Below are 23,075 nucleotides of genomic sequence, written 5' to 3' on the forward strand. Positions count from 1 at the left end.
CGGCCCGCGCCCGGCCCGCCGCCCGCGCCCTCGCCCCGCGCCCCGCGGCCCCGCCGCCGGCCCGGACATGGCCGCCAACATGTACAGGGTCGGAGGTAAGGCCCCGCCACGGCCTTTATGCGCCGCGGGCCCGCCGCCCGCGCCTCCCGGCCCCGCCGCGGCCTCCGCGCCTCCCCCACGCCGCCCTCGCGCGCGGCCCGCGCCCCTCCCCCCCGGCCCGCCCCCGTCGCGCTCGCGCCCCGCCCGCGAGGCTCGGTTCTGGTCTCCGGTGCTCGTCCCGGCCCAAAATGGCCCCTGGGCCGCCGGGGCCGGGGCGCGCGCGCGACGGGGGGCGCCGCGGCGCCGGGAGGGGGCGATGCCCACCTGTTGGGGGCCGGGGGGCGGCCCGCGCGACGCGGGCGGAGGAGCGGCGAGTGGCCCGGGCATCCCGGTGGCCCTCGGGCCCGGCGGCGCGAGGCCTGGGCCTGGGTCCCGGGCCGGAGTCCCCGAGCCGGAGCACGTGCCTCCGGAGCTCTGGCTACCGTCCCGCGAGCAGGAGTTTGGGGGGCCTGGGGGGCGAGCGGTCTCCTCAGGGGCCACGCGGGGCGGGCTAGGTGCGCGGGCATCGGGAGTCCTGTTGCAGGGACCGCAAGCCGGTCTACGAGCCCCTCGAGCGTGGCGGCCGAGGGGCTTTCCTTAGCCAGGGATTCCTGGGAGGGGGAGGGTTGGCTACAGCAGGGGACCTTCATCCCAAGTGCAGGTCTGAGTCACCCCCAAACTTTTCTCAGCCTGCTGCTCACCCTAGCACGGAGGCACTTTACTGCTAGCCTTCGGGAGGGCAGAGGTCCCCACTGAACGGGAGTCGTAGGGGCCTGGCTGCTGCGGCCGGTCCCCCTGCTGCTGGTCCCTAGGAAGCCCTTACCCCATTTGTGTGTGTGTGATGGGGACACTCTGGGACGGCCTTGCACACCTTCAGTCCATGCCGACCCTTACAGCCATCGCTTCCCATAGCCTTCTGCTCTCTCTCTGGACTTCCAGACCCTCCGTGGGGTCACAGCCTAAATGTGGATGGGTCTCTGTTGTTAATCTTCCCCCACTAGCAAAATTGGGCTCTGCTGTGAGAGTGTGATGGAGTGGGAGACCACCCAGAAGTACCCGTTACCACTACCCCATATGACCCTGACCCCTGAGTGCTCAGGATATTTCTTTCCATCTCACACCAGCAGGACCCAGGCTGCCCAGGTCTGTGGTCTTGGGCACAGTGGTACAGCTGTCCACCTGGATAGGTCATCCTGGGCTCTGTCTGCCCTCTCAGGGAATTCCTGGCCTCACACCTTTGCTTCCTGCCAGGTCCTGCCACAGGGCACAGCCTGGAGTGTTGGGGCCCTGTGAGGAGGGGCTGGTCCTCATGGAAGCTTCGGCTGGCCAGTCCCAGAGGAAGTGGGCCAGAGCACTGGGTCCTCCAGGCATACTGGCCTGCCTTCTGGGGCAGAGGCTCCCCTGGTGGCCCTCTCCCAGATGCTGCCCCTTGCTGTGCCCCATGGACCATTTTTTGCCTTCAGACCCCCTTCCTGTTCAGCATGAGGCCCATGGATCCTGCTGATTGGGCTGCTCCTTTTTTAGACTCTACCTCTAGTTCCCTCATTCTGGAAGGTTCTCCTTCACCTGTGAAAGGCTCCCATTATCCTAGTCCCTGGCCACCGGGTCACATTTCTTCCTTGCTGTGGTTTCTGGCCCATGATGGCATGCCATGTCTGAAGAAATGAATGAGTAGCAAGAGAGTTGGAGAGCTGGGCTCCTGCATCTGACTCAGATAGGGAGAGGTGGTCAGAGTGAGGAAGGTGGGCTGCAGGCCACTGTGGTCCTCGGCCCAGGGGCTTATGCCAATCTTCCAATTCCCATGCCTGCCTGGCAGAGTAATCCTGGCAGGGAGCTTCAGCCAAGGCCCTAGCAGACTGATGAGGAAGACCTGGACTCTGACTCAGTTCTAACTGCCTCAGTTTCCCCATGGTATGGATAGGCATCCATCTCTGTGTTCATCCTCTGTCCTGTGGCCTGTCTGAGGTCCCATAAGGGTGGGTGGCCGGACCCTGAGCTTCCACGCCAGGCAGGTACGCGTGTGGCTAAGGAGCAGCGATAGGTGTGTACGATCCTGTGTGTACTTTGGCTGCCATGCACAGGCTGGGGCGCCAGCTGTGCTGCCAGGAGTGAGCCCTGAGGGTGTCCATGGCAGGAGGAGGGTCAGCACCTATAGAAGGAGCTCCAGTGCCACCCCGGGAGTCCCAGCAGGGCCTTGTGATGGTACTCGGGGTGTTGGCTGTTGGCTTCCTGCCTCAGTCGCTGCTTGCCAGATTCTCAAGCCCCCAGATGAGAGAGGACACACTGGCTCTCTGAGCAGGCCTGGCTTCAGTCTGTTTTTGTCGTCTGGGATTTGATCCTCTGGGAAGTCTGCCTTGTCCTGAGGGAGTGCTGGTGGGGACCTAGCTTGGAAAATCCCCCCCCTTTCTCTCAGCACATATAGCAGAAAAATAACCATGCCCTAATGTGTGTCCCAAATGTTGTCAAGGCATGAACACTAGAAGAATTTGATTTGCAGCACAGTGTGTTGAGTGTCCTGTGCTCCCCCTGCCACGCTGCCTGAGGCCTCGTTGGGGTGGGCCAGGCTGGGTTGAAGGTGTAGGAGAGGTCGGCCAGGGAGGGATCACGGACTGCCGCCTTCTCCAGAAGTGGGCTCGCTGAGTAGTTTCCGCGTCGGCAGTGCTTGGGAGCCAGGCAGGTGGCAGAGAGGATCTGAGAGACTGTCCCCGGAGAGTGGGATCTTCCCGAGCCAGCCCGTGACGCCTGAGGGGTTTCTTACCTGTGCGTCTATTACAAAACCAGGTGGCATTTCTGAACAGAAGAGCAGAAATCACTCCGTCTCCACCTCACATCACAGCTGCCTATGTTAGGAGCCTTTTTCCTTTAACTGAAGGGCTGTGGCCATTCCCTCTGGAGTTTTTGTTTTGTTTTTGTTTTTCCTCTCATTTCAAGAAGTTAACCCCTATACTTTTGAGTGGCTTTTGTTTTTATTTTACTGTGCTCGTGGAAGATGACAGGAAGCAACAGCCTGCAGGCAGGCCTCAGCCACATCACAGCTGGCCTTGTGTCCTGCCTTGGTCTGGTGTTTCATATGCCTAAAGCCAGCCTCTTAGTTCCTACCTTGGGTTTTCATTTAAATCATTTGTATTTCATTGTGGTATTAGATGCAGTTTTGTGTTCTGCTTCAATGTTTTTGTTTGTTTTGGTTTTTTGAGACAGGGTTTCTCTGTGTAGCCCTGATTGTTCTGGAACTCCGTAGTTTAGGCTGGCCTCGAACTCAGAGTACCTCTGTCTCCAGAGTGCTGTGGTCAAAGGTATGTGCCACCATCGCCTGGCCTATTCTTTTTTATTTCGTTTGTTTGTTTTAAATTTAGTGTGTGGTACTGGAGGTTAAACCCAAGGCCTGTGTGAAATAATGAATCACTAGACCACTGAACTAGCTTCGTTCGGTTCTAGCAATTTTTATTTCTCAGTTGAAAGTTTTACTAAGCTGTTCCCATGGCTGAAAAGTCCAGGCTTCAAGGGGATACCTCTGCTGTGAGCCCGTGCGATGGCCTAGTGTCTTTGGTGTTCCCTAGCACAAGAACCACGTTGAGGAGCCACGTTGAAGCTTCTGGGTCCTGCCCAGCTCTTTGTCACAGCACATGCTTCAGGGAAGCCCCCAGAAGTTTTGACTCTCTTCCCCCAGCCTGCATCTGTAGCAGGAGAGGTAGCAGTGGCCACGCCCAGGGCTGCAGCGTGTCTGTGGAGTCTGCTCAGCTGCTTAGCCACAGAAATCTCAGCTGAATCTGTGCTGGAGGGCTGCAGGGCATTACTCCTCCAGGCAGGGCCTGCTGCTCCCCCACAGAGGCCTGTTCCCCGTCTTGTCTCACCTGCTGAGCATGGCCCCATATGGGGTGGGAGGTGGGCTGTGTGCCTGCTTTTCGCCTTCTGAATTATTTTGATTTGAGAGGGAAGATCTTGGCATTAAACTCCTGTATTAACAACAACAACGAAACTGAAGTAAACGGTCCAGAGAAGCAGCTCTCGTGGCCTGGAGCCCCAAACACGGTGCCTCCCTTTGTATAGGCTCCTGGGGCTGGCACCCATCCACAGTGGCCGCCAAGGTGGTCCCACTGAGCAGGGTGCTGGTGATCCGTGAAGCAGAATGTCACTTAAACATGTCATAAGGGATGCTAGGTGAATTCCTGAGACAGGTGTAGGCCCTCTCTGTCCCAGGCTGGCTCTAATGAACTCTCAGATGCTCCTGTCCAAATATCAAGCTTGGTCCTGCTTAGGACTGTCACTCCTACTTCCTGTCCCAGCATGCACTCTGCTTCACACCTGTGTTCTCAGGAAATTAAGATTGCAGAAAGTGTCTTTCCCTGCTGCTTGGCCTAGAGCCGTCTCCCTGGGCCCAGGGCCTCCGTGGTGCTCCCCAGGCTGCATACACCAAGTGCCACCGTGCAGTTTGTGGGCTCCATGTGAGCCTGATGCATGGGTGAGGGCTGCTGGGATGGCCTTCATGGGAGAGGCTCTGGCTCTGACCACTAGCCTATGGGGTAATGTCAAATGTGGCCCCTGTACCTGCTCCTGGGCAGGATTTCCTTGCCTCGGTCTTCCTGTGTGCTTAGTTCGGACCCTTGACATCTCTAGGCCTGGAAGGCCTTATGCATCTATAGGGTACAACCCTCTGTAGTCCCTGCTGGCTCAGGCTGCTGACTCCTGATGTTTTTCCAGGGGGATGATCCTTCTAGGTAGATTTCACCTGTCCATGTTCCTGCTTATGTCCATGTTCCACTTAGGGGGCCTGTTAGCCAGTTTCCTGCTGTCGGGCCTACTGTTTCCCTTGCCCGTGGAGCCCTGGTGGCCTAAAGTACTTGGTGTTTGCTCTAGCCCCATGTTGTTCTACTTCACCCTAGAGGAGTCTTTAGGATTTCGGGGTCAAGGCATGTTCCTTGGTACCCTTGGGCTATGGGATCCAGGGAGACTCAGGTTCTTGATTAGGGTCCCCAACTGGGTGTTGCTGGTGTTTAGGAGGTTCACAAGGCAAAGGCCATTGCTATGTGCAAGGGTAATATGTGGTATCTCAAAGAACCTGGGTCAGAGGCAGGGTGTGGGTTACCACCATAGTGGGCATGTTCTCAGTGATGGAGCTGCATGTGGCCTTCCCGGGCCATCTGGCCACCTGTGCATACTGGGTACCACTCCTGGGGATTATTGGTCACTTGCCTTTGCAGGTAGGGTCTTGGCCTCTTCCTCATCCTAGATTTTGTGGGGCCAGTGAGGAGGCCCCCTATGCTGGCTGTCCTCCAAGGTGTTACCAAAGGCCTCTGAGGATTAGTGGGGTACTGACAGGGTGACAGGACCATGGGCCAGGATGAAGTGTAGTGCCCCTAGAGGTTGAAGCTGCAGCTTACAGGAGTGCTTAGGGTAGCCAGCGAAGCACGTGTGTGAGAGCTGAGCAGCACGTGGGTTCAGAGGTGCTGAGTTCCTTCCTGAGGGACAGCTTGGTCAGTCTCTTCTTCATACACTCTATCCCTAAACTGGAAATGGAAAACAGCTGAGCCACAGACTGCTGGGCCTGGCTGGATGAGACACAGGCTTTGGGAGTGGATGTTGCAGATGGGAGTCTGTGGATCTAAGGGCTCACGGGGACCTTGCCTCCTGACTGGGAGTGGAGGGTCAGTGTTTGTTGGTCAGTGTCTGTGGTGACAGGGGCAAGTGTGGGTTCTGGTGTGCCCCACCCCCAGCCCTGCTCTGAGGGTAAGGCAGCAGCGATGTTAGCCAGAGAAGCTGCCCTCGAACTCCTGAGCTCATACTATCCTCTTGTCCCGGCCCTTCCAAGTGCTGGAACTGCAAGTGTACCCATACCCAGGTAGATCTGTGCTTTTTGACAAATGTCACTACGGACCTTCGGACATTCTCATGACCTCACACATTTCCTGGTGTCCTTTGTCGGGAAGCCTCCCCTCCCTCTCAACTACTCCTGTGCTCTGCACCCCAGAGTGTCACATGGTGGGACCATCCTTTGAGACGGCTTCTTCACCAAGCACTCTGCATGTGGGCATTAGTGTTATCTGAGGTTGGCTTCTCTCTCTCTCTCTCTCTCTCTTTTTTTTTTTTTTTTAAGATTTATTTATTATGTATACAGTGTTCTGCCTGCACGCATCCCTGAAGGCCAGAAGAGGGCACCAGATCTCATTACAGATGGTTGTGAGCCACCATGTGGGTGCTGGGAATTGAACTCAGGACCTCTGGAAGAGCAGTCAGTGCTCTTAACCTCTGAGCCGTCTCTCCAGCCCTGGCTTCTTCTCTTGCTGAGTAGTGCCTGTCTCCAGGTGTGCCACTGTGTGTCCACCAACCCGTGGATATTCTGGGTGTTTCCAGGTTTTCCAAGGCGAAAAACAGTGGACATGGGTTCTCATTTCTCCCGAATAAAAATTTACAATTGTGCAGTTGTAGGGTGTACAGGATGCTCTTACTGTTACATGTTTTGTTTTTCCGAGACAGGGTTCCTCTGTGCAACCCTGGCTGTCGTGAAACTCGATCTGTAGACCAGGCTAGCCTCGAACTCACAGAGATCCCCTTGCCTCTGCCTCCCAAGTGCTGGCATTAAAGGCATCCACCCAGCAACCTTACTGTTTTCATTTGAGCTTCCTGATGGTAGATGGTGTTCGGCTTCTCGTGAGTTCATAGTGCCATCTCTGTGTTACTGTCCCTGTCCCTGGGGGTTTGTTTGGTTTGTTTGGTTCTTTGAGGTAGGATCTTGCTGTGTAGCCCAGGTTGCCTGTGAACTGGTGACGTTCCTGCCTCTGCTGCATGGGGTTAAAGGTGTGGCCACCATGTTCAGCTGCTGTGTCTGATTTTTATTGTTTGTTTGTTCATTTGTTTGGTTTTGTTTGTTTGACACAGAGTCTCTATGTAGCTGATTGTTCTAGAATTCCCTGTGTCAACTGGACTGGCCTTAGATTCAGAGATTCACACACCTGCCTCTGCCTCCCTAGTACTGGGTGGGATTAAAGATGTATACCTCCATGCCAGGCATTTCCCAGGTTTTAAAATTGGATTGTATTCTTACTGTTGTGAGCTGTGAGGTGATTATTTATGTGTTGTTTTGTGGTGTGGACCTAACCAAGGGCCTGCTTACACTGGACAAGTGCTGTACCCCAGCCCCAGAGTTGGTTTATGTTCTGCATTCAGCTTCTTGTCAGAAGACTGAAGTTGCGTGTTTGGTGTTTCTAGAACCCAAGATCACAAAGTCTTTATACTTATCATTCTATAATAATTATAGAATCCTTAAAATTTGAGTTGACTTTAGTGTCCTTATTAGTTTCCCTGGGAGGGTTAGGATTCTTTGTGCTTTTGCTCATGTGTGTCCAGTTCTCCCCACTGGAGCATCTTGAAGGCACTGTGGGAAGTGAGGCTGCTGGATGTCGGTGTTCTGTCGGTGGGTGTTAGGTTGCTCAGTGGTCATGGATCAGCTTTTGCCAATGCATGTCTAGATCACGGTAGTTTTACTGTAGTCTTGGAAGTCAGCTGGTGTGAGGCCTCCAACTTTGTTCTTTTACAAAATAGTGCAGACTGTCCTAGTTTCTGAGCTTTCCCTTAAAAAGTGTAGAATTGGCTTGTTGATTTTTGTTTGGTTGTTTTTTTTTTTTTTTTAAGACAGTCTCTGGATGTTCTGGAATTCACTATAACTAGTGAATTAGTTAGACCAGGCTGGCTTCAGCCTCACAGACATCGGCCTGCCCCTGCCTTGTGAGCACTGGGACTAAAGGTGTGTGCCACCATGCCTGGCCCTTGTTTGTTTGGTTTTTCAAGACAGGGTTTCTCTGTGTAGCCCTGGCTGTCCTGGAACTCACTCTGTAGATCAGGCTGGCCTCGAACTCACAGAGATCCTCCTGCCTCTGCCTCTGGAGTGCTGGGATTAAAGGTGTGCACCATCACCACCCAGTATCTTGCTCATTTTTTTAAAAATTAAGTTTTTATATTTATGCATAAGTGTGTGTGTGTGTGTGTGTGTGTGTGTGTGTGTGTGTGTGTGTGTGTGTGTTGTGAGGATGTCCACATAGCACACATATGGACAATTTAGGGAGTCTCCTTTGACCATGTGGGTTCTGGGGTATTGAACTCAGGTTGTCAGGTTTGGCTTCCCGTGTTCCTAGCTGCTGGCCCTGGCTTGTGGATCTCTACATAGCAAACAAGTTGGTGAGATGCTCATGGCAGGGCCTCTTGGAGACTGGCAAACTGCACTGCCTAGGTTTGTGTGACTCATGAGCTAAGAATGGCGTTTACATTTTTATGTGGTTGAGGAAAAAAAATCACAAGAATACTTCATGACATGAGAAGATGATATGAAATTCAAATTGCTTTGCCCATAAATAAAGTTTTATTGGAACATGGCCACTGTGAAGCTAATGTATGTATATTCCGTGGCTGATTCTGAGTTATAACCAAGCTTTTCCTCCTCAGGCACAGTACAGAGCACTGTGTCTGCCATCAGGCATAGTGGTATGGGGCTCTCACAGCAGATCTGCATAGGTCACTGGTGGGTGTGTTGTGATTAGATAGAGCTCTGATGCCATCTGCCTGGAGAGAACACAGACCTTGTAGCTGAGGGCTCAGTCCCAGTAGACCCGTACATCACAGGCCAGCTGTGCACCCCTGGTTGTGGCCTGCGCTCCTGACTGAGCAGCTTTGGGTCAAGGCTCCCACTACACTGTTCAGGTTCGATTAAGTTGCTGAGACAGCTTGCAGGGCCGGGCAGTCGCCTTGTTTGCTGGCTCATTACAAAGGACACAAGGAAGCATGCGGATGAAGAGCTGACATTCTCAACCTTCTGATCATACCTGGTCGTTGTGTGGTTAGCTCTGTGCTGGGCAGCACAGAGCCTCCGGTATAACCATCCCACAGTGCTCTGTGTTAGCCAACTTTTTATTGTGGCCACACTTTGAGACTGCCACCTTACAAGGAAGAAAGGTTTATCTTGGCTTACAACTTCTGAGGTTTCATTCTCTGTCCCTGGTCCTTGCTGCCCTTGGGCCTGTGACACAGCAGAGTACTCAGGTAGAAATGTAGGATGGTACAAAACGGAGTATCTCATGGTGGCTGGGAGCACTAAAAGAAAACAAAGCAAGAAGGAACCCAGGCCCTACCCCTCCCTCAGGGCCATGGCTGCTGTTCGGCCTGAAGGCCGCCTGCTATGCTCTACCCCAATACTGCCAAGCCGGGCTCCAGGCCTTTCTGGGGGGGGCCTTTGGAGACACCCCATATCTTGTAGTAGCACACGAAAAGAACAGTTTTATCTCTCTGAAGGCCCCAAGGTTTTTAGGAGCCATGTGCCAGGAAGTGGGGCTAGAGACCAAATATGTATTTCCTTTGTCAACAGTAGCACAGTAGCTGTTGCTTTTATGTGTGCTCACCATGCTGCAGGTCCTACAGACACAGTGGCCCTGCCATTCTGAGCCTGTGTGTGTGTGTGCTGTGGATACACTTGTGGTGTAAATTGGGGACTTCGTTGTGGTTTTAAGGCAGTGCTAAATGTGTCATCAGTCATTGATTACCTCAAATGGTAAAGTCTTGCTCAATATCCAAGACTTCGTTACTGTGTGGGAGCAGTACAGTATATGTTGGTGTTACAGTATCCTCAACTTGAGGAAGCAGAATGGTCAGAACAGTTAAAAAATTTAAAGGAAGACTCTCATACCACGGGAGCCTCCTCAGAAAATCAGGATCTGACAGAAATGGTTGTCAAAGCAGCGTACTTACTAGCCATGTAGCTGCTGGAGCAAAGTGTCTGAAGGACATGGGCTTGCACCAGACAGTGAGCCTGGTGTGGGTGTGAGTGGGGTGGGGTGGGTTTGACAGTATGTAGCCTTGGTGAGCTCCTTGGCCCTTGGCAAGCTAAGGATGCTGCTGCTGCTGCTGTTCAGTCATTGATTTGAGGCATCAGAAGGAAGTTTAAGCCTCTGGAACAGCCTGTGAGCTGGGAGAAGCTGGGAAAGAACTGATGGTGCAGACGGGAGAGGAACCTGCTAAGATGAGGGACAGCCAGGGTGCATGGAGCAGAAAGGGGTAGGACTAGATAAATGAAGAAACTTGGTTTAAAAAAGAGTCAAGAGCCAGAAAGACGGCTTTACTGAGCCAGTGCCACAGACAGCATGCTTCTGAGTCAAAGGCTTGGTGGGTCACGGTTCTGTGGACATTGTCAGAAGCAGAAGGTGGACATTGTGATCTGACCCATTGTACAGCTCACCATGGTCGCTTGCCAGGGCTTAAACTTGGACCAGAGTGAAAGATTCCCAAAACAAGACAAACCACTTATAATCACCATTATTAATGCAATGAATGACTTTCAGAATTAGTTCTTACTACATGCTTGGTAATGCTATTAATTCATTGTAAAGCACTACCACTCAAGGCTGAGCAGCACTTATTTGAGAAGCTTATACTGTATTAAGTTCACTCTTACTGGGGAGGAATAAAATGGGAAGGTCTGATCAGGAATATTTCCTAGCTCATGCTGCCACTCTGGCAGAAGCCCGTGTCTGTTGGGAGTCCTCACCTCGGCAGTGATGTAGAGGTTGGTCTACACTATAATCCTTGCTGTGAGGGGTGGGCGTGTGCTCCAAGACTGCCATCTGGACCAGTACTTTGATAGAAAGACTCATGAGGCTGTAGCACTCTTGAACACAGTTACTTGCTCCTTGAAATGGAAGGGTGTGCCCCACCAGCCAAGGCCATGGTTGAGTCTCAGAAGAGGAAGGTGTTGAGGCCAGCATGTGGTTACTAATGATTGGAGACACACATAGAGATGGGCCTTGGAAGCAGGACTGTTCCTGGAGGTTGGTCATAAGTTCATGGGTGACCACTTCATCACTCAATCTCTGCCCTCAGGGGTCTTGTTACCAAGGACTGTTTGGCACAGCCAAGGTCTGGGAAGGAGACACTCCTAGGACTGTGGACAGCCAGGCTTGTGGGGAGAGCTCTTTGGACATCTTGAGAGAACAGGCCCATAAAAAGAACATGATGAGCTCTACAGCAACTGCATCTGTTCAGATCAATATCTGCATACAGATCCCATGCTTGCGATCCTGTTGAGAGCCTGTTTCCAGAGTCACAAGGTCTGAGCTATGGCAGCATTGCTGGTGAGCACACGCAGCACAGTAACCCTGAGCTGTTGTCAGCCCGAAAACCACTTGTTTTCTCGGGAATCCGTCTGTACTTTGTAATTTCATCAGTAAACACTTGGAAGCTTGGTTGTACTTACTACGTATTGCACTCAGCTCACATTTGACCTACATGCCTAAATTCTACTATCTGGACCTCTGCAGAAGTGTGCCACTCTCTGTTGTAGTTCATGGACACCTTACAGTACCTGCCATTTTAATTATGTTTGGGGGAGGAGGGGATGGGGAATGGGGAATGTGCATAGGTGCAAGTACCCGAGGAGGCCAGAAGAGGGCGTCGGATCCTTGAGCTGGCATTACAGGCGTTTGTCTCTGCTCCATGAGGGTGTTGAGCTGTACATATAACCACGGAGCCATCTCTAGCCCACCTACTGCTGATATTTTTATCATGCAGACCTTTTCAGGGTGTGTGTGTGTGTGTGTAACTGGATATCAAAACCAGGGTCTCGTACCCTGTCACCCCCCAGCTCCCACTGTTGGGAGTCTGCGTCTCTTCTGCAGGTGTGTGGTGGCTCTTGGCTCCTGGGTAGACTGTACTGGTTTGTTTTCCAGGTGGTTGGTTCATTTCATCAGAGTTGTTGAGTGATTGGCATAAACATCTCACCATCTCCTTGTCACTTGACCTTCCCACAGCACTGGGACCTGTAGGGATGTGTCCCCCCCCCCCATTCCCCCGTCGTGTGTGGCTGATGGTGGTTTTCTGTAGCTTTTCTCTTTTATTCAAGATCATTTATTAATTTTTTTTTTTTTTTTTTTTTTTTTTTTTGGTTTTTCGAGACAGGGTTTCTCTGTGTAGCTTTGCGCCTTTCCTGGAACTCACTTGGTAGCCGAGGCTGGCCTCGAACTCACAGAGATCCGCCTGGCTCTGCCTCCCGAGTGCTGGGATTAAAGGTGTACGCCACCACCGCCCGGCTCCATTTATTAATGTTTTAACCACTCTTTGGTTTGATTTTTTTTTTCCTCTTGTCTAAGTTCACGTTGATTTTTGTTCATTTTTTTTCTGCCTTCTTTATTTTCTTACTAATGTATAATGTACATTTAGCATACTTCATTCTTGTTGGGCAGGCACCTCTGAGGTTTGGGGAAGGTGTGTGGTTGAGTCGCTGCTGCCACAGACATAATGTGTGGCCCTGTCCATGAGCGAGCCCTCCCGTCAGGGTACCACCCCATCCCCATACCAGTGCCCATCCCCTGTTCTTGGATGTCTGTGTGTCTGCTCTTCTCTGAGATGAGCTACCTCAGTGCCTGCCTCTTGGGAGAGATTAGATTTTATTCCAGTTTTTGGCAAGTATAAATAATTTGGGGTTTGGGCTTATTTTGCTATGATTTGTAATCATGAAAGTTTAGATTGCGGATGCCTTTTTTTCCCCTTTTACAATTTTTTTTTGGTTTTTTTGAGACAGGATTTTTTTCATAGAGCTCTGGCTGTCTGGAACTTGCTCTGTAGACCAGGCTAGCCTCAAACTCACAGAGATCCACCTGCCTCTGCCTCCTGAGTGCTGGGATTAAAGGTGTGCGCCACCACTGTCTGGCTCAAAGTATATTTCTGCATTGGCTGGGACTTGAACCTAGGGCCTCCCGTGTGGCGGGCGAGAATTCTACCACTGAGCCACCAGTGCTTTTGGGTGCCCTATTAAAAAACTAGTTTTATTAAGAAATGATCCACATTGATGAATTTCAACAAAGTGCCCCAGGAGGGCCCCAAATCTAAGCCCAGAGACTTCCTCCAATTCTGTACTCTTTCCTTCCCTTGGGCCTTGCTTTTTCCAGGAGACCCCCACCCTGGTGTGAATGCCTCTGAGCACTAGCTGCTGGAGGTAAAAGGATGTGGCTGACCTGCTGGCAGGTGGCCCAGGCTCAGGAAGCAATATGGTGGCAGGCCTGCAAGTGTGTGCCTACATGGGAGCAAGGACCTGCAGTTGCTAACTCTGCCCATTTCAACAGGAGGAACCTTCTAGTCACCTCAGCTAAGGAGGGGGTTCATTGCCAAGGAGTTCTGCCAGCCTGGCAGTGTGACAATCCAGCATGCTCTCTGTACTGGGACTCCTGGAGCATTGTGGTAGTGGGGTGATCTGAGCTGTCCAGGCTAAGTCTGCCAGCTTTCAAAGTCTTCGTGTCTATCTGTGGAGCCTGGCCTCTGGTGGTGAATGGTCGACACACGGTTCTTGCCTGCAGCAGCTACTTGGGAAGGTGTCCAGTAGTTTTGAGCAAGGGCCTCAGGGTAGCTTTAGAGTTGGGCTTTATGGGGGAAGCTGCAGTCGGCCCCCACAGCCTTCCCACTAAGGCTTATGCTCCTGAAGGCAGTTGACATTGGGGGTTTGAGGGCTGCAGGCCCCTCCCAGGACAGCCCCTCAATCCTACCTCTTCCTAGCCCACTAACAACTGTGATCTGGCCCAGCACCCCTCTCTGGGTTCTGACCATCCACTGCTCTGGTGGTGGAGGGCTTTGCCTCCTCCATTCCCCAGCCCTCCAGTCCCTAGCAGAGCGGGGCTAGGGCTTAGAGGGTCTGCTTGGGGGTCCTAAGAATGGTGGGAATGACTTAGAGACTTGGTGCTTTGTGTGATGGCCTCTCTGTTTGCAGACTATGTCTACTTTGAGAACTCCTCCAGCAACCCGTACCTGATCCGCAGGATTGAAGAGCTCAATAAGGTAAGGGCTCAACACAGTAGCGCTACTGCCTGGCCCTGGTGGGGAGGGGTGGAGCCTTCCCTGTTGTGGGTGGTCAGAGTCTTCCTGCCTGGATTTTGATGTCTCTCCAGGGGAGGCTGTGAATGAGCCCCTGTGGCTCTTTAAAGGCCATGTCTAGGCTTTTTTAAATTTTATGTGTATGGGTGTTTTGTCTGCATGTATATCTGTGCCTGAGGAGGCCAGAGTGGGTATTGGATCCCCTGGAACTAGATGGAGTTATAGATTGTGAGCTGCCGTGTGGGTACTGGCAATCAAACCCAAATCCTCTGGAAGAGCAGCCAGTGCTCTTAACCACTGAGTCATCTCTCCAGCCTTTGCCTAGGCTTCTTGAGGACAAGCCCAGGGCAGCCTTGAGGTGTTGCAGTCTTTCTACCTCATCTCCCAGCAAATATTGCTCTGTCCGAGGCATGGACTTGAGCACACCAAGGACTCAGAGGGATCTGGGTGGATGATTCTGGAGACTAGTGACAGACCAGGGGCAGTGGCCTTCAGTGTTCTTGGTTCCAACTACACACACATGCTCTCTCCTCATCCTCCTCTTATTTCCATTGGCCTAGGTGACTTCCTGGCCACAGGACTACCATGAACATTTCAAAATTGTCTGCTCTGTCCATTACAGCCTTGAGGGTGCATGCAGTATTTATATACTGGGGGTCCTTGTTGATGTCATACTCCGGTTGCTTCTTCTACCATGGTTTGTGTATGCTGGGATGTTGGGAATCCTTGGCAGATGCTTAATCCTTTGTCTGGGGACATGGTTGTTCCATTACTGGAACCCCAGGATATCCACATGCCACCTAGGGTGGAGGCTAGGAGTGTGGAGACATGGACAAGTTGACACATGAGTAGAGGCTTTTCTAGGGTGCTGGGGTAGGCAGGCATGTTCCTGCTCTGCTTCTTCCAGTGCCAGGCAGAGGACATGACAAATTTCCCAGACCCATGTCCCTGAAAACACACTCTTTCCTGCCATACTGGGTGGATGTGAGCCTCCGTAGCCTTCTTGAGTATCACAAACCAGTGAGAGGGTGTGCTTTCTTAGAACTCCAGGCTTGCTGGAATGGTGGCTTGGGATTCTTGGGATCAAATGGACAGGGAAGGCAAGGTTGGACGCTACCCCACAGATGGACCTGTTGAGCCTGGCTAAGCCCTGCAGTGGCTCTTGATGGAAGCCTAGGTGTAGCCCAGCTTCTAGGGTTTGACCTTACCGGCTCCAGCTCCTTGGGACCCATGTTGCTCAGGCTGTGCTGTCTAAGGCCTTATGCTGCTGCAGCAGCATCTGCTACCAGCCCAGGGATAAGTTATGTGTGCATGTGTGCACCTGGGGATGTCTTGGGAAGATGAATTGAAATTAGTCAGAGCATACGGGGAGCTTCTGGAGACCTGAGGCCTGTCATGGCATAGGTGGGTACTAGTGTTTCCTCTGATGTACTTCACTGGGACCAGAGCCCTGACAAGTACCTCAGAATTGGCCCTGGTCACAGTTGCCAATAGGCAGGGCAGTAGGTTGGGTAGATGGAGCTGAGCTCTCAGTTTGAACAGTTGGCTGCTATAGATGTGGACCAACAGGCTTTCATTTACACATTTCAGTTGCAAAGACTTGGACATGAGCAAACAAGTTTGTAGAGGAGTACCCCATCTGCAGTGAGTGGGCCAAGTCTGGCTGGCTGTGTCCCCTAGATCCTCAGTGAGCAGCAGCTAAAGGGTGTCCCTTGGCCCAGCATGTGTAGCTGTGTGAGCCCTGTCATTTTGAGTGATACTCTGGGGTAAGTCTCACCTACCTCAAAGCCAAGTGCAGAGGACAAGTCATGTAGTGGGGAGTTGTGAGCTGCACTGGCAGGCTCAGATCCCAGCTGTAGACCGGTCTTGCTGTCTCTTAATGTCAGACTCTGTTAGAGGGATGGGGCTCCTCTCTGGGCTTCTGTTTTGGCCTCAGTCATGGACCTCTATGGCATAGCATACCTCTGATCTCCACAGTCTGTGAGAGGTACTCTAGGTTTCACCCTGCAACACTTGAGGCTAACAAGGCAGTATGACTTACCTGATGTCCCTGGCTGCCGTCCACAGTTAGCATGTCCATCACACGTGAAACGGTCTCAGGACCTGTTACAGAGGAAAGACAAGTACCTTCAGTGATGAGAAACTCCTGGATCCCAGAGGCTGTACAAGATTAATACATATATGAAAATGGAACCAGGAGGAAAAGGAGCTGCTGGAGCAGGAGACAGAACCCAGGGCCTCAGGGAGGGAGAGAGTACCAAGCATGGGCAGGTGCTGTGGCCAGGGGACAGAGTGAGAGAAGCTCCCCAAACGAGCATGGACTTAGAGAAGTGCAAACAGAAAGGGAGGATTGGTAACAGTTGAGGACACTGTCTAGAAAGTAGGACAGGAGCAGAGAGACTGGGACACAAATCAGAAAACCAGAGACAACCCCAAAACCCAGCACCCACTGAGAAGGAATTACAGGAAACAAGAATCTCCCAACAGGTAGGAGTGACCCAAGGAATAGGGACTGAACAGGAGGTCTTCTTGGGTGTGTCTTGTCATTCAGAACACAAGAGACAGAATAATTTAGTGGGGTTAAGTGGTGGTTGTACATGCCTTTAATCTCAGCACTTTGGAGACAGGGACAGTGGAACTCCAAATTTGAAGCCGGCCTGGTCTGCATAGTGAGTTCAAGTCGAACCAGGGCCAGATAGTGAGACCCTGTCTCAAATTAAAACCCCAACAAAAACCTCCTCTCAGTTTAGAGGAGAAGTGGACTGCATGGGCACACAGCTGTGCTTGGCATTCTCCAGTCTATGCAGAAGGCAGGTCATCCCAACCCTGTGTCCAGTTGTAGATGGGCAAGTGACTATACCTGCTGGCCTCTCAGAAGGCTGTGGAAGCTGTCCACTACTACAGTGAGACCATCATCCTGGGTATACTAAGAGGTCCCCCAGCTTAGACAGCCATAAAGATGATGTGGGAGTGTCACCAATGGTTAAAGCTTGACATTTGTTCCTGGACCCCAATTGTAAGCTGTTTGGAGGATTCCATGATAGACAGTTGAGGGGAAAACTAGGTAATAGAGCAATGTGAATGAACATGACCTTGGGGAATGGGGAAGAAGGAACAGTGTCACAGTACTGGCTCAGCCATTTTTCTATAGTTACATTTGATTAGAGTATGTGATCATTTTTCTTTCGTTATATGTAGTCAGAGTATGTGATGGTTGATTAGTATTGTCAGCTTGACAGAATCTAGAATCACATGCAAGACTGCCCTCTGGGCACACCTGGCGGGGAAGGGGGGTGTCTTACCTTAATTATGTTAATTGAGGTAGGGAGGCCTGCCCACTTCTGGCAGCACCATTCCCTGGCTGAGATCCCAGACAGTATAAGCCGAGAAAGGGAGCTGAGCAGCCCCAGGCATACATCACTCTGCTTCCTGACTGTGGATACCATGTGACTAGCTGTTTCAAGCTCCTGATGTGTGACTTCTCTGCCGTGGTGGACTGTAACATGGACCTGTGAGCCAGGCTAAGTCCTTTTCTCCCTTAAGTTACTCTGTCAGAGTAACTTAACACAGCAGCAGGAAAAGAAATGAAGACAGCATAAACGTGGAACAGCATTAAAATACTGTACTGCCGGGAGGCAGAGGCAGGTGGATTTCTGTGAGTTCAAGGTCAGCCTGGTCTACAGAGTGAGTTCCAGGACAGCTGAGACTGTTACACAGAGAAACCCTGTCTTGAAAAACCAAAATAAATAAAATAAAATACTGTATTGAGGGATGTGTGATGGTATTGGGCTGGGTGCAGAGTGAGCTGTGGACCACAGTAGCTGTCAGAACCTGTGCAAGTCTGGGCCCAAGTGGCTGTCTGGGGTGGGGCTGTTGTCGCTGCAGGACTCACTGTGAGTGTCGATGCTTCAGACTATGAACTGCTTCACCATGTGAGGTCTGTCAGCTAGAAGAGCCAACCAGGGAGATCTCAGTGGCCATAGAAGGATGAACAGAGTTCCCTTCGATGATGGCTCTGGGTATAGCAGATGTCCACAGACCATGCCAGTGTGCGTGAGTGAACAGGGTGGATAAACAGGAGTGAGGAGACAGATACCTTGTGTAGAACTTAGTAATATATACATTCTCCACCCAGGGTGGGAACACTAGCCAGGGTTATAACCTTGCATCATTACAACATTATTATTGTTAGTTTTTAGGCAGGGTCTCACATATAGTCCTGACTTACCTGGAATTCACTGTATAGACCAGGCTGGTCTTCAACACACAGAGATCTGCCTCCCCCTGCCTCTCATTATTTAGCATTTATGTGAACCCTGGCTAGTTGTATAGTATTCTCTGATAGTGCTAACATGCAGAGTGTTACAGGAGCCCAGGTCAAGGTCCACAATTGACTCAAGGTCTCACCTTGGTGGTTCCTGTTGGTCATGTGGGTCCGGGTGACCAGGTCTCAACTGCTGGCAGTCCTGTGGTGGACAGTGTTGGAGCCTGACCTGGAAGGGAAGAAGGGTAGCTGCAGTCTGTGTCAGGGCTGTCCTTAGGCTTTCTGGTAAAGGGCTGCTGCTATCTTAGGGCCGCTATCTTGGTGGGGCCCCTGGCTGGCAATGTAGAACCTCATGGGTCCAGGTCATTGGGTGGGGGAAATCAATCTCTGTGTCTAGCGTTCATTCCCTTTTGGTCCCATTTACCTGACTTTGATGTGTCAGAGGTTTGGCTGTCCTCAGCTCACTCCTCGGGGCCTCACACCTGGGCTCAGGTATTGGAGATCTGTCATTTTCTTCTGAATGTTTCTGGTTGGGGGACTTGGTCCTGTCTCAAGGCCCCTTTTGGGACTTCCATTGCTCAGACACCTCTGCCTTGCTGTTACAGACAGCCAACGGGAATGTGGAGGCCAAGGTGGTGTGTTTCTACAGAAGGCGGGACATTTCCAGCAGTCTCATCGCCCTGGCTGACAAGCATGCAAGTGAGTCCCAGCCTTTCCCCTGGGGTGATGTGCCTGCCCCCTTCAGTGCCTGCTCTTGGGTTCTGGCCTCACTGAGGCCATTCTGCTGGCCTGCTTTGTCCTTTCCTGTCTCTAGCTGTGTTCTGGTGACATCTTTATAGCTCTGTGCAAGTGCATAGTCCCTCTTCAGTCCTGTTTACCCATGGGCTAGGGTGAAACATCCTCTTTGTGCCTCTTGCCCCATACCCATAGTTATGGTCCAGCGAGGGATGTTGGTGTGCCTGGTGCCTGGCTCAGACCCACAGGGCAGACGATAAGGAGGGTACTGGCCCAGAGCAGATGCTGTGGTCATTGTCTGGCCCTTGAGGTAGACTGATTTCATTTCACTGGAAGATGTCTATGTTTTTAGTAGTTTTTTCAGAAACAAAGACCTTCCTCCTTGCTCAAGGGAACTCAAACCCAAGCCTGATAAGCATGGTTCAAGCGTACTTTTCCTCCCTGTTGGAACCTTGCCTGGTCCTCATGGTTAGGGTCTGACCTCTCACTGAAACAGGCCCATATCATGACTGGAGGAGGGCTGTGTGAATATTGCACAACTGCTGAGCCCTGGGTGCTTGACCCAGGCGTTCTGCCTGAGCCTGGGAACTGTAAGGCTCTGGCCACTGTGGGTGCTATCTCTGAGCAGGGGAGGACCAGAGTTGCCTGGGCTGTCCACCCAGGGAGGGTACTTTTCCATTAAGAGTTAGTTCAATAGGTATCATCCCTGACTTTCCGTTGCTGGGTGAAGGGCTCAAGACCCACTTTCAATGCACACGCGCAGCGCGCACACACACACCTGTGCACACACTCCATCATCCCCACTCCTAGCAGGTGAGAGTAGGGTTGCAGGAGCCAGAATATCCTTGTGGTGGCAGCCAATCAGGTGGGAACCCTAGAAACCTACCTCAAGCAGGAGTGTGTGAGAGGCAGGGTGTCCAGAACTAGCTGTCCTCCCCGGGACTAGGTAGGGAGGAGCACGAAGGAGCCAGAGCTGACTTGAGAGTGGGGTTGGTTATGCAGTGAAGTTCCTGTCATCCTGCGGGTAGCCCTGGGTGACTCACTAGCACAGCACTGGACCCTTTGTTTTTGCTTCCAAAATGAAAATGCAGCCCTCCTCTTAGACCATGTGCTTAGGAACCCTTTTGGACACAAAGCTGGGCTCCCTCGACCTCTGACCTCAAAGCCTGTGGGTACATATGCTTCATGCTCTGTGAATGTTTGACATGATTGTAACCTGCAGGTGTGGGTCTCAAGTCTGCAGTAAAGTCGGAGCCATCTTGTGTCCACCACAGTTGAGGGGATGGTCTGCTGGAAGGGCAGTGACCTGCTTTAAGGACCACTGTACAGTCCGAACCTCCTGCTGTCTAAGACACCCCAGAGGTGCTACTGTCTCTGTGGAGGAGGGTGTTTGGTGTGAAGACTCAGTCCCAGGAGGACTACCTCAGTGTGGAGGACCTCCCAGAACCAGGGCGTCTACAGAGCCCCCACACTGTGCTCCCAGAAAAGCTGCATGGGGCATCTCTGGCCAGGCCTCTCGTGAGCTTCATCAAGCCAAGGAGGCAGGCATCAAGGGTACCAGGGTCTGCTGGCTGACTTCTCTCGGGCCCGTCATGTGACTGCCGAGTGCCCCATTCCCTGGGGCTGCCTCCTGATCACATAGCTCCCCATAGCCAGGGCACACACAGCTGTTTCCACAGTAGGGGGCATTACACAGGAGCTAGAGACCCAGAGAGGGCCCTGCCTTGTGGTCAGGAGCTTCTGGCTTCCCAGTCGGTGCACTGCCAGGGTGTCTAGTCCAAGCACTGGCCTCAGATGGGCGGCCAGACTCTGTAGCTTATGGTGCACCCATGCAGGAACCCCTTCCAGATGCCCACAGAGGGAAATGTGGCCTGGCCTCTACCCAGTACCCTCCAGAGCAAGGTTAGGCCTTAGCAGAGTGAGACTGGAGGTGGTGTGGGAGCCCAGAGCTAGTGCTTCTAGGCCTGGGAAGCGGGGAGGCGTGGAGTATGGGTTGGGGCTGTCCCACCTGCCTTCAGGATTTGTCCTTTGTAAGGTCTCTAGGGACAGCTGGAGCCAGAGGCTGTGCATGTAGCCGTGACAGGGTCTGGCTCTGCTCTAGGGCTAGAAGAGATGAGGGCATCCTAGAACCACTTGGTGTCTTTCAAGGTTAGTGGAGGATTGTACCTGGAGCCTGACACAGATGCAGCCCACAGGTCCCTCTACCAGTGAGAGTGTGGCTGTGTCCCCTAGATGTACTGTATGATACAGAGTGGGTGTGCATAAAAGCTAACCTCTTTGAGTTGTTGGTGGCTGGGCCTCATGTAACTACATCTCAGGCTCTAAATGATGGTGTGCATAGCTCCTGTCCACTGGGCAGGAGCTGCTCTGAACAGACCTGCCTGCCTTGTTTAGGAAGAAAATAGCTCAGTGGAGATGCCCAGGCTCCTGGGGCCCAGTCATACTGAGAACGTAACTCCCAGCCCTGGCCTCCATCTAAGATGCCTAAGGCTAGGGATTCCCTTCCCAAAAGTGCCAGAACGCCCTACAGTCACCACATGGGGGCGACAGAGAGCAGCCATGTCTGGCAGGCTTATTGGAGCTGTGGGTGTTGGCAGGGCTGTCCCCCTGCTGGACACACTAGACAAGCCTGGGCTTCATTGTGCACATTATTTCATACTCCCAATTCCGGAATCTGGGATAGGCAGAGGAGTATTTTGTTGATGCAGGTAGTGGACAGTAGCCAAACCCCCTGGGGTTCGGTACAGCCTGGGTTTCTCCCAATAGCCAGTGTCCTCCGCCGGCCGTCCTGTTGTTTTCTTGCCTTTCTCTGGGCAGTCTTGTCTGGAGGCCCCTGACTCCTGTGCTTGCTGCCATCTAGGGAGGAGTCAGGCCCCGATTGGTGCAATGTGTGTGAACATTCTGGTTGGGGTGGTCAAGAGCTACACTCTAGAAGGTCTCAGGCAGTAGTTGGAAGAGGGATGGGTCTTGGGTGGGCGGCCTGAATGTTGGAGCAGTCAGGAGACTCAGGTAGTCTTTGGCTGGGTGGTGTTCATCCTCTACTGGGAGGCCTGTGGCCCCCATGTCTCCTCGGTCCGGGCCCTGGGCAGGGAGCAAGCGCTGGCACTGGCCCTAACCTGCCATCTGGGCGCTGTCTGTCTGTTATGTAGCCCTGTCAGTCTGCTATAGAGCCGGACCGGGGGCGGACACCGGCGAGGAAGGTAAGAGCCGACCTCTGCAAGGAGGGTGTCCTCGCGTCTGTGTCCCTGGGCTGGGGCGGGCGACGCACAGGTGGATGTCTCCTGGATGGGCTGCCTGCATGCCCATCCCTGCATCCTCTGCCAGCCGGTTGAGGGCTGGGAATCCCAATGTTCAGCCTGTAGCCCGGCCTTGGCTGTGGCCCAGGCCTCAAGGGGTTGTCCTGCTAGTGCAGGACATCTACTGTGTCTTGTGCAGGGCCGTCTGGCCTCAGGCTAGCGGGTGAGACCTCCTGTCCTGAACATGTAGTGCGCCCATGTTTTTCCTGCCTCTCTGCCTGCTGCTTCTGAGGCCAGTCTGAACACTGTCTTCCTCTTCCCATCTGATGTTGAGCCCTATATTCCAGGCTTCCAGGGCATCTGTGGGGCTGCCCAGAGCTCCTGAGCCACCTTGGAATGGGCAGGAGATGTGATAGGCAGGGAAGTGGCCCTCCTGCGCTTGGTGCCCTGCACGAGGGAGAGCTAGCTTGGGGGGCAGGGTTCTCAGTTGCCATCTTCAGGGATGACTGACAGGACCTCTTTGTCCTCTAGGGGAAGTGGAGGAAGAGGTGGAGAACCCAGAGATGGTGGACCTGCCTGAGAAACTGAAGCATCAGCTGCGGCACCGGGAACTGTTCCTCTCTCGGCAGTTGGAGTCACTGCCCGCCACCCACATCAGGTAGTTCTCGAGGCCCTGCCTGGTGCCCTGCCACTTGCCCCTCCTTCTCTTACCCATTCTTCTCTTCCAGGGGCAAATGCAGTGTTACCCTGCTCAATGAGACTGAGTCACTCAAATCCTACCTGGAGCGTGAGGTAAGACTCATTCTACTGTTTTCTGCCCTGGCATGATGCCTGCCCTTTTAACTGTACTGCAGCTCCTTCCCTACCCACAGTACCCTGTCACCAGGATTCAGAGAAGTTTGTCTGGATCCTGTTGGTCATTTCAG

General features: G+C 52.7%; 1 protein-coding gene across 2 annotated transcripts in view; it reads left to right on the forward strand.

Moving 5' to 3' along the window:
• The first annotated feature begins 15 nt into the window (after positions 1-15).
• Positions 16-23,075, forward strand: part of Mta1 (metastasis associated 1) — a 40,200-nt gene continuing 17,140 nt past the window's right edge. The window contains exons 1-6 of one of the 2 annotated variants that reach the window (XM_052739155.1): positions 16-95; positions 13,811-13,878; positions 18,784-18,877; positions 22,063-22,113; positions 22,681-22,807; positions 22,878-22,941. In XM_052739155.1, coding sequence (XP_052595115.1) covers positions 68-95; positions 13,811-13,878; positions 18,784-18,877; positions 22,063-22,113; positions 22,681-22,807; positions 22,878-22,941 — 432 coding nt within the window. In that variant the 5' untranslated portion in view covers positions 16-67. Of the gene's footprint in view, positions 96-12,104; positions 13,419-13,810; positions 13,879-18,783; positions 18,878-22,062; positions 22,114-22,680; positions 22,808-22,877; positions 22,942-23,075 lie in introns of those variants that run through there. The other variant, XM_052739154.1, reaches the window with a different exon arrangement.

The sequence above is a fragment of the Peromyscus californicus genome, unplaced genomic scaffold, assembly GCF_007827085.1.
Source record: "Peromyscus californicus insignis strain IS unplaced genomic scaffold, ASM782708v3 Scaffold_15__1_contigs__length_86483966, whole genome shotgun sequence".
Taxonomy (NCBI): domain Eukaryota; kingdom Metazoa; phylum Chordata; class Mammalia; order Rodentia; family Cricetidae; genus Peromyscus; species Peromyscus californicus.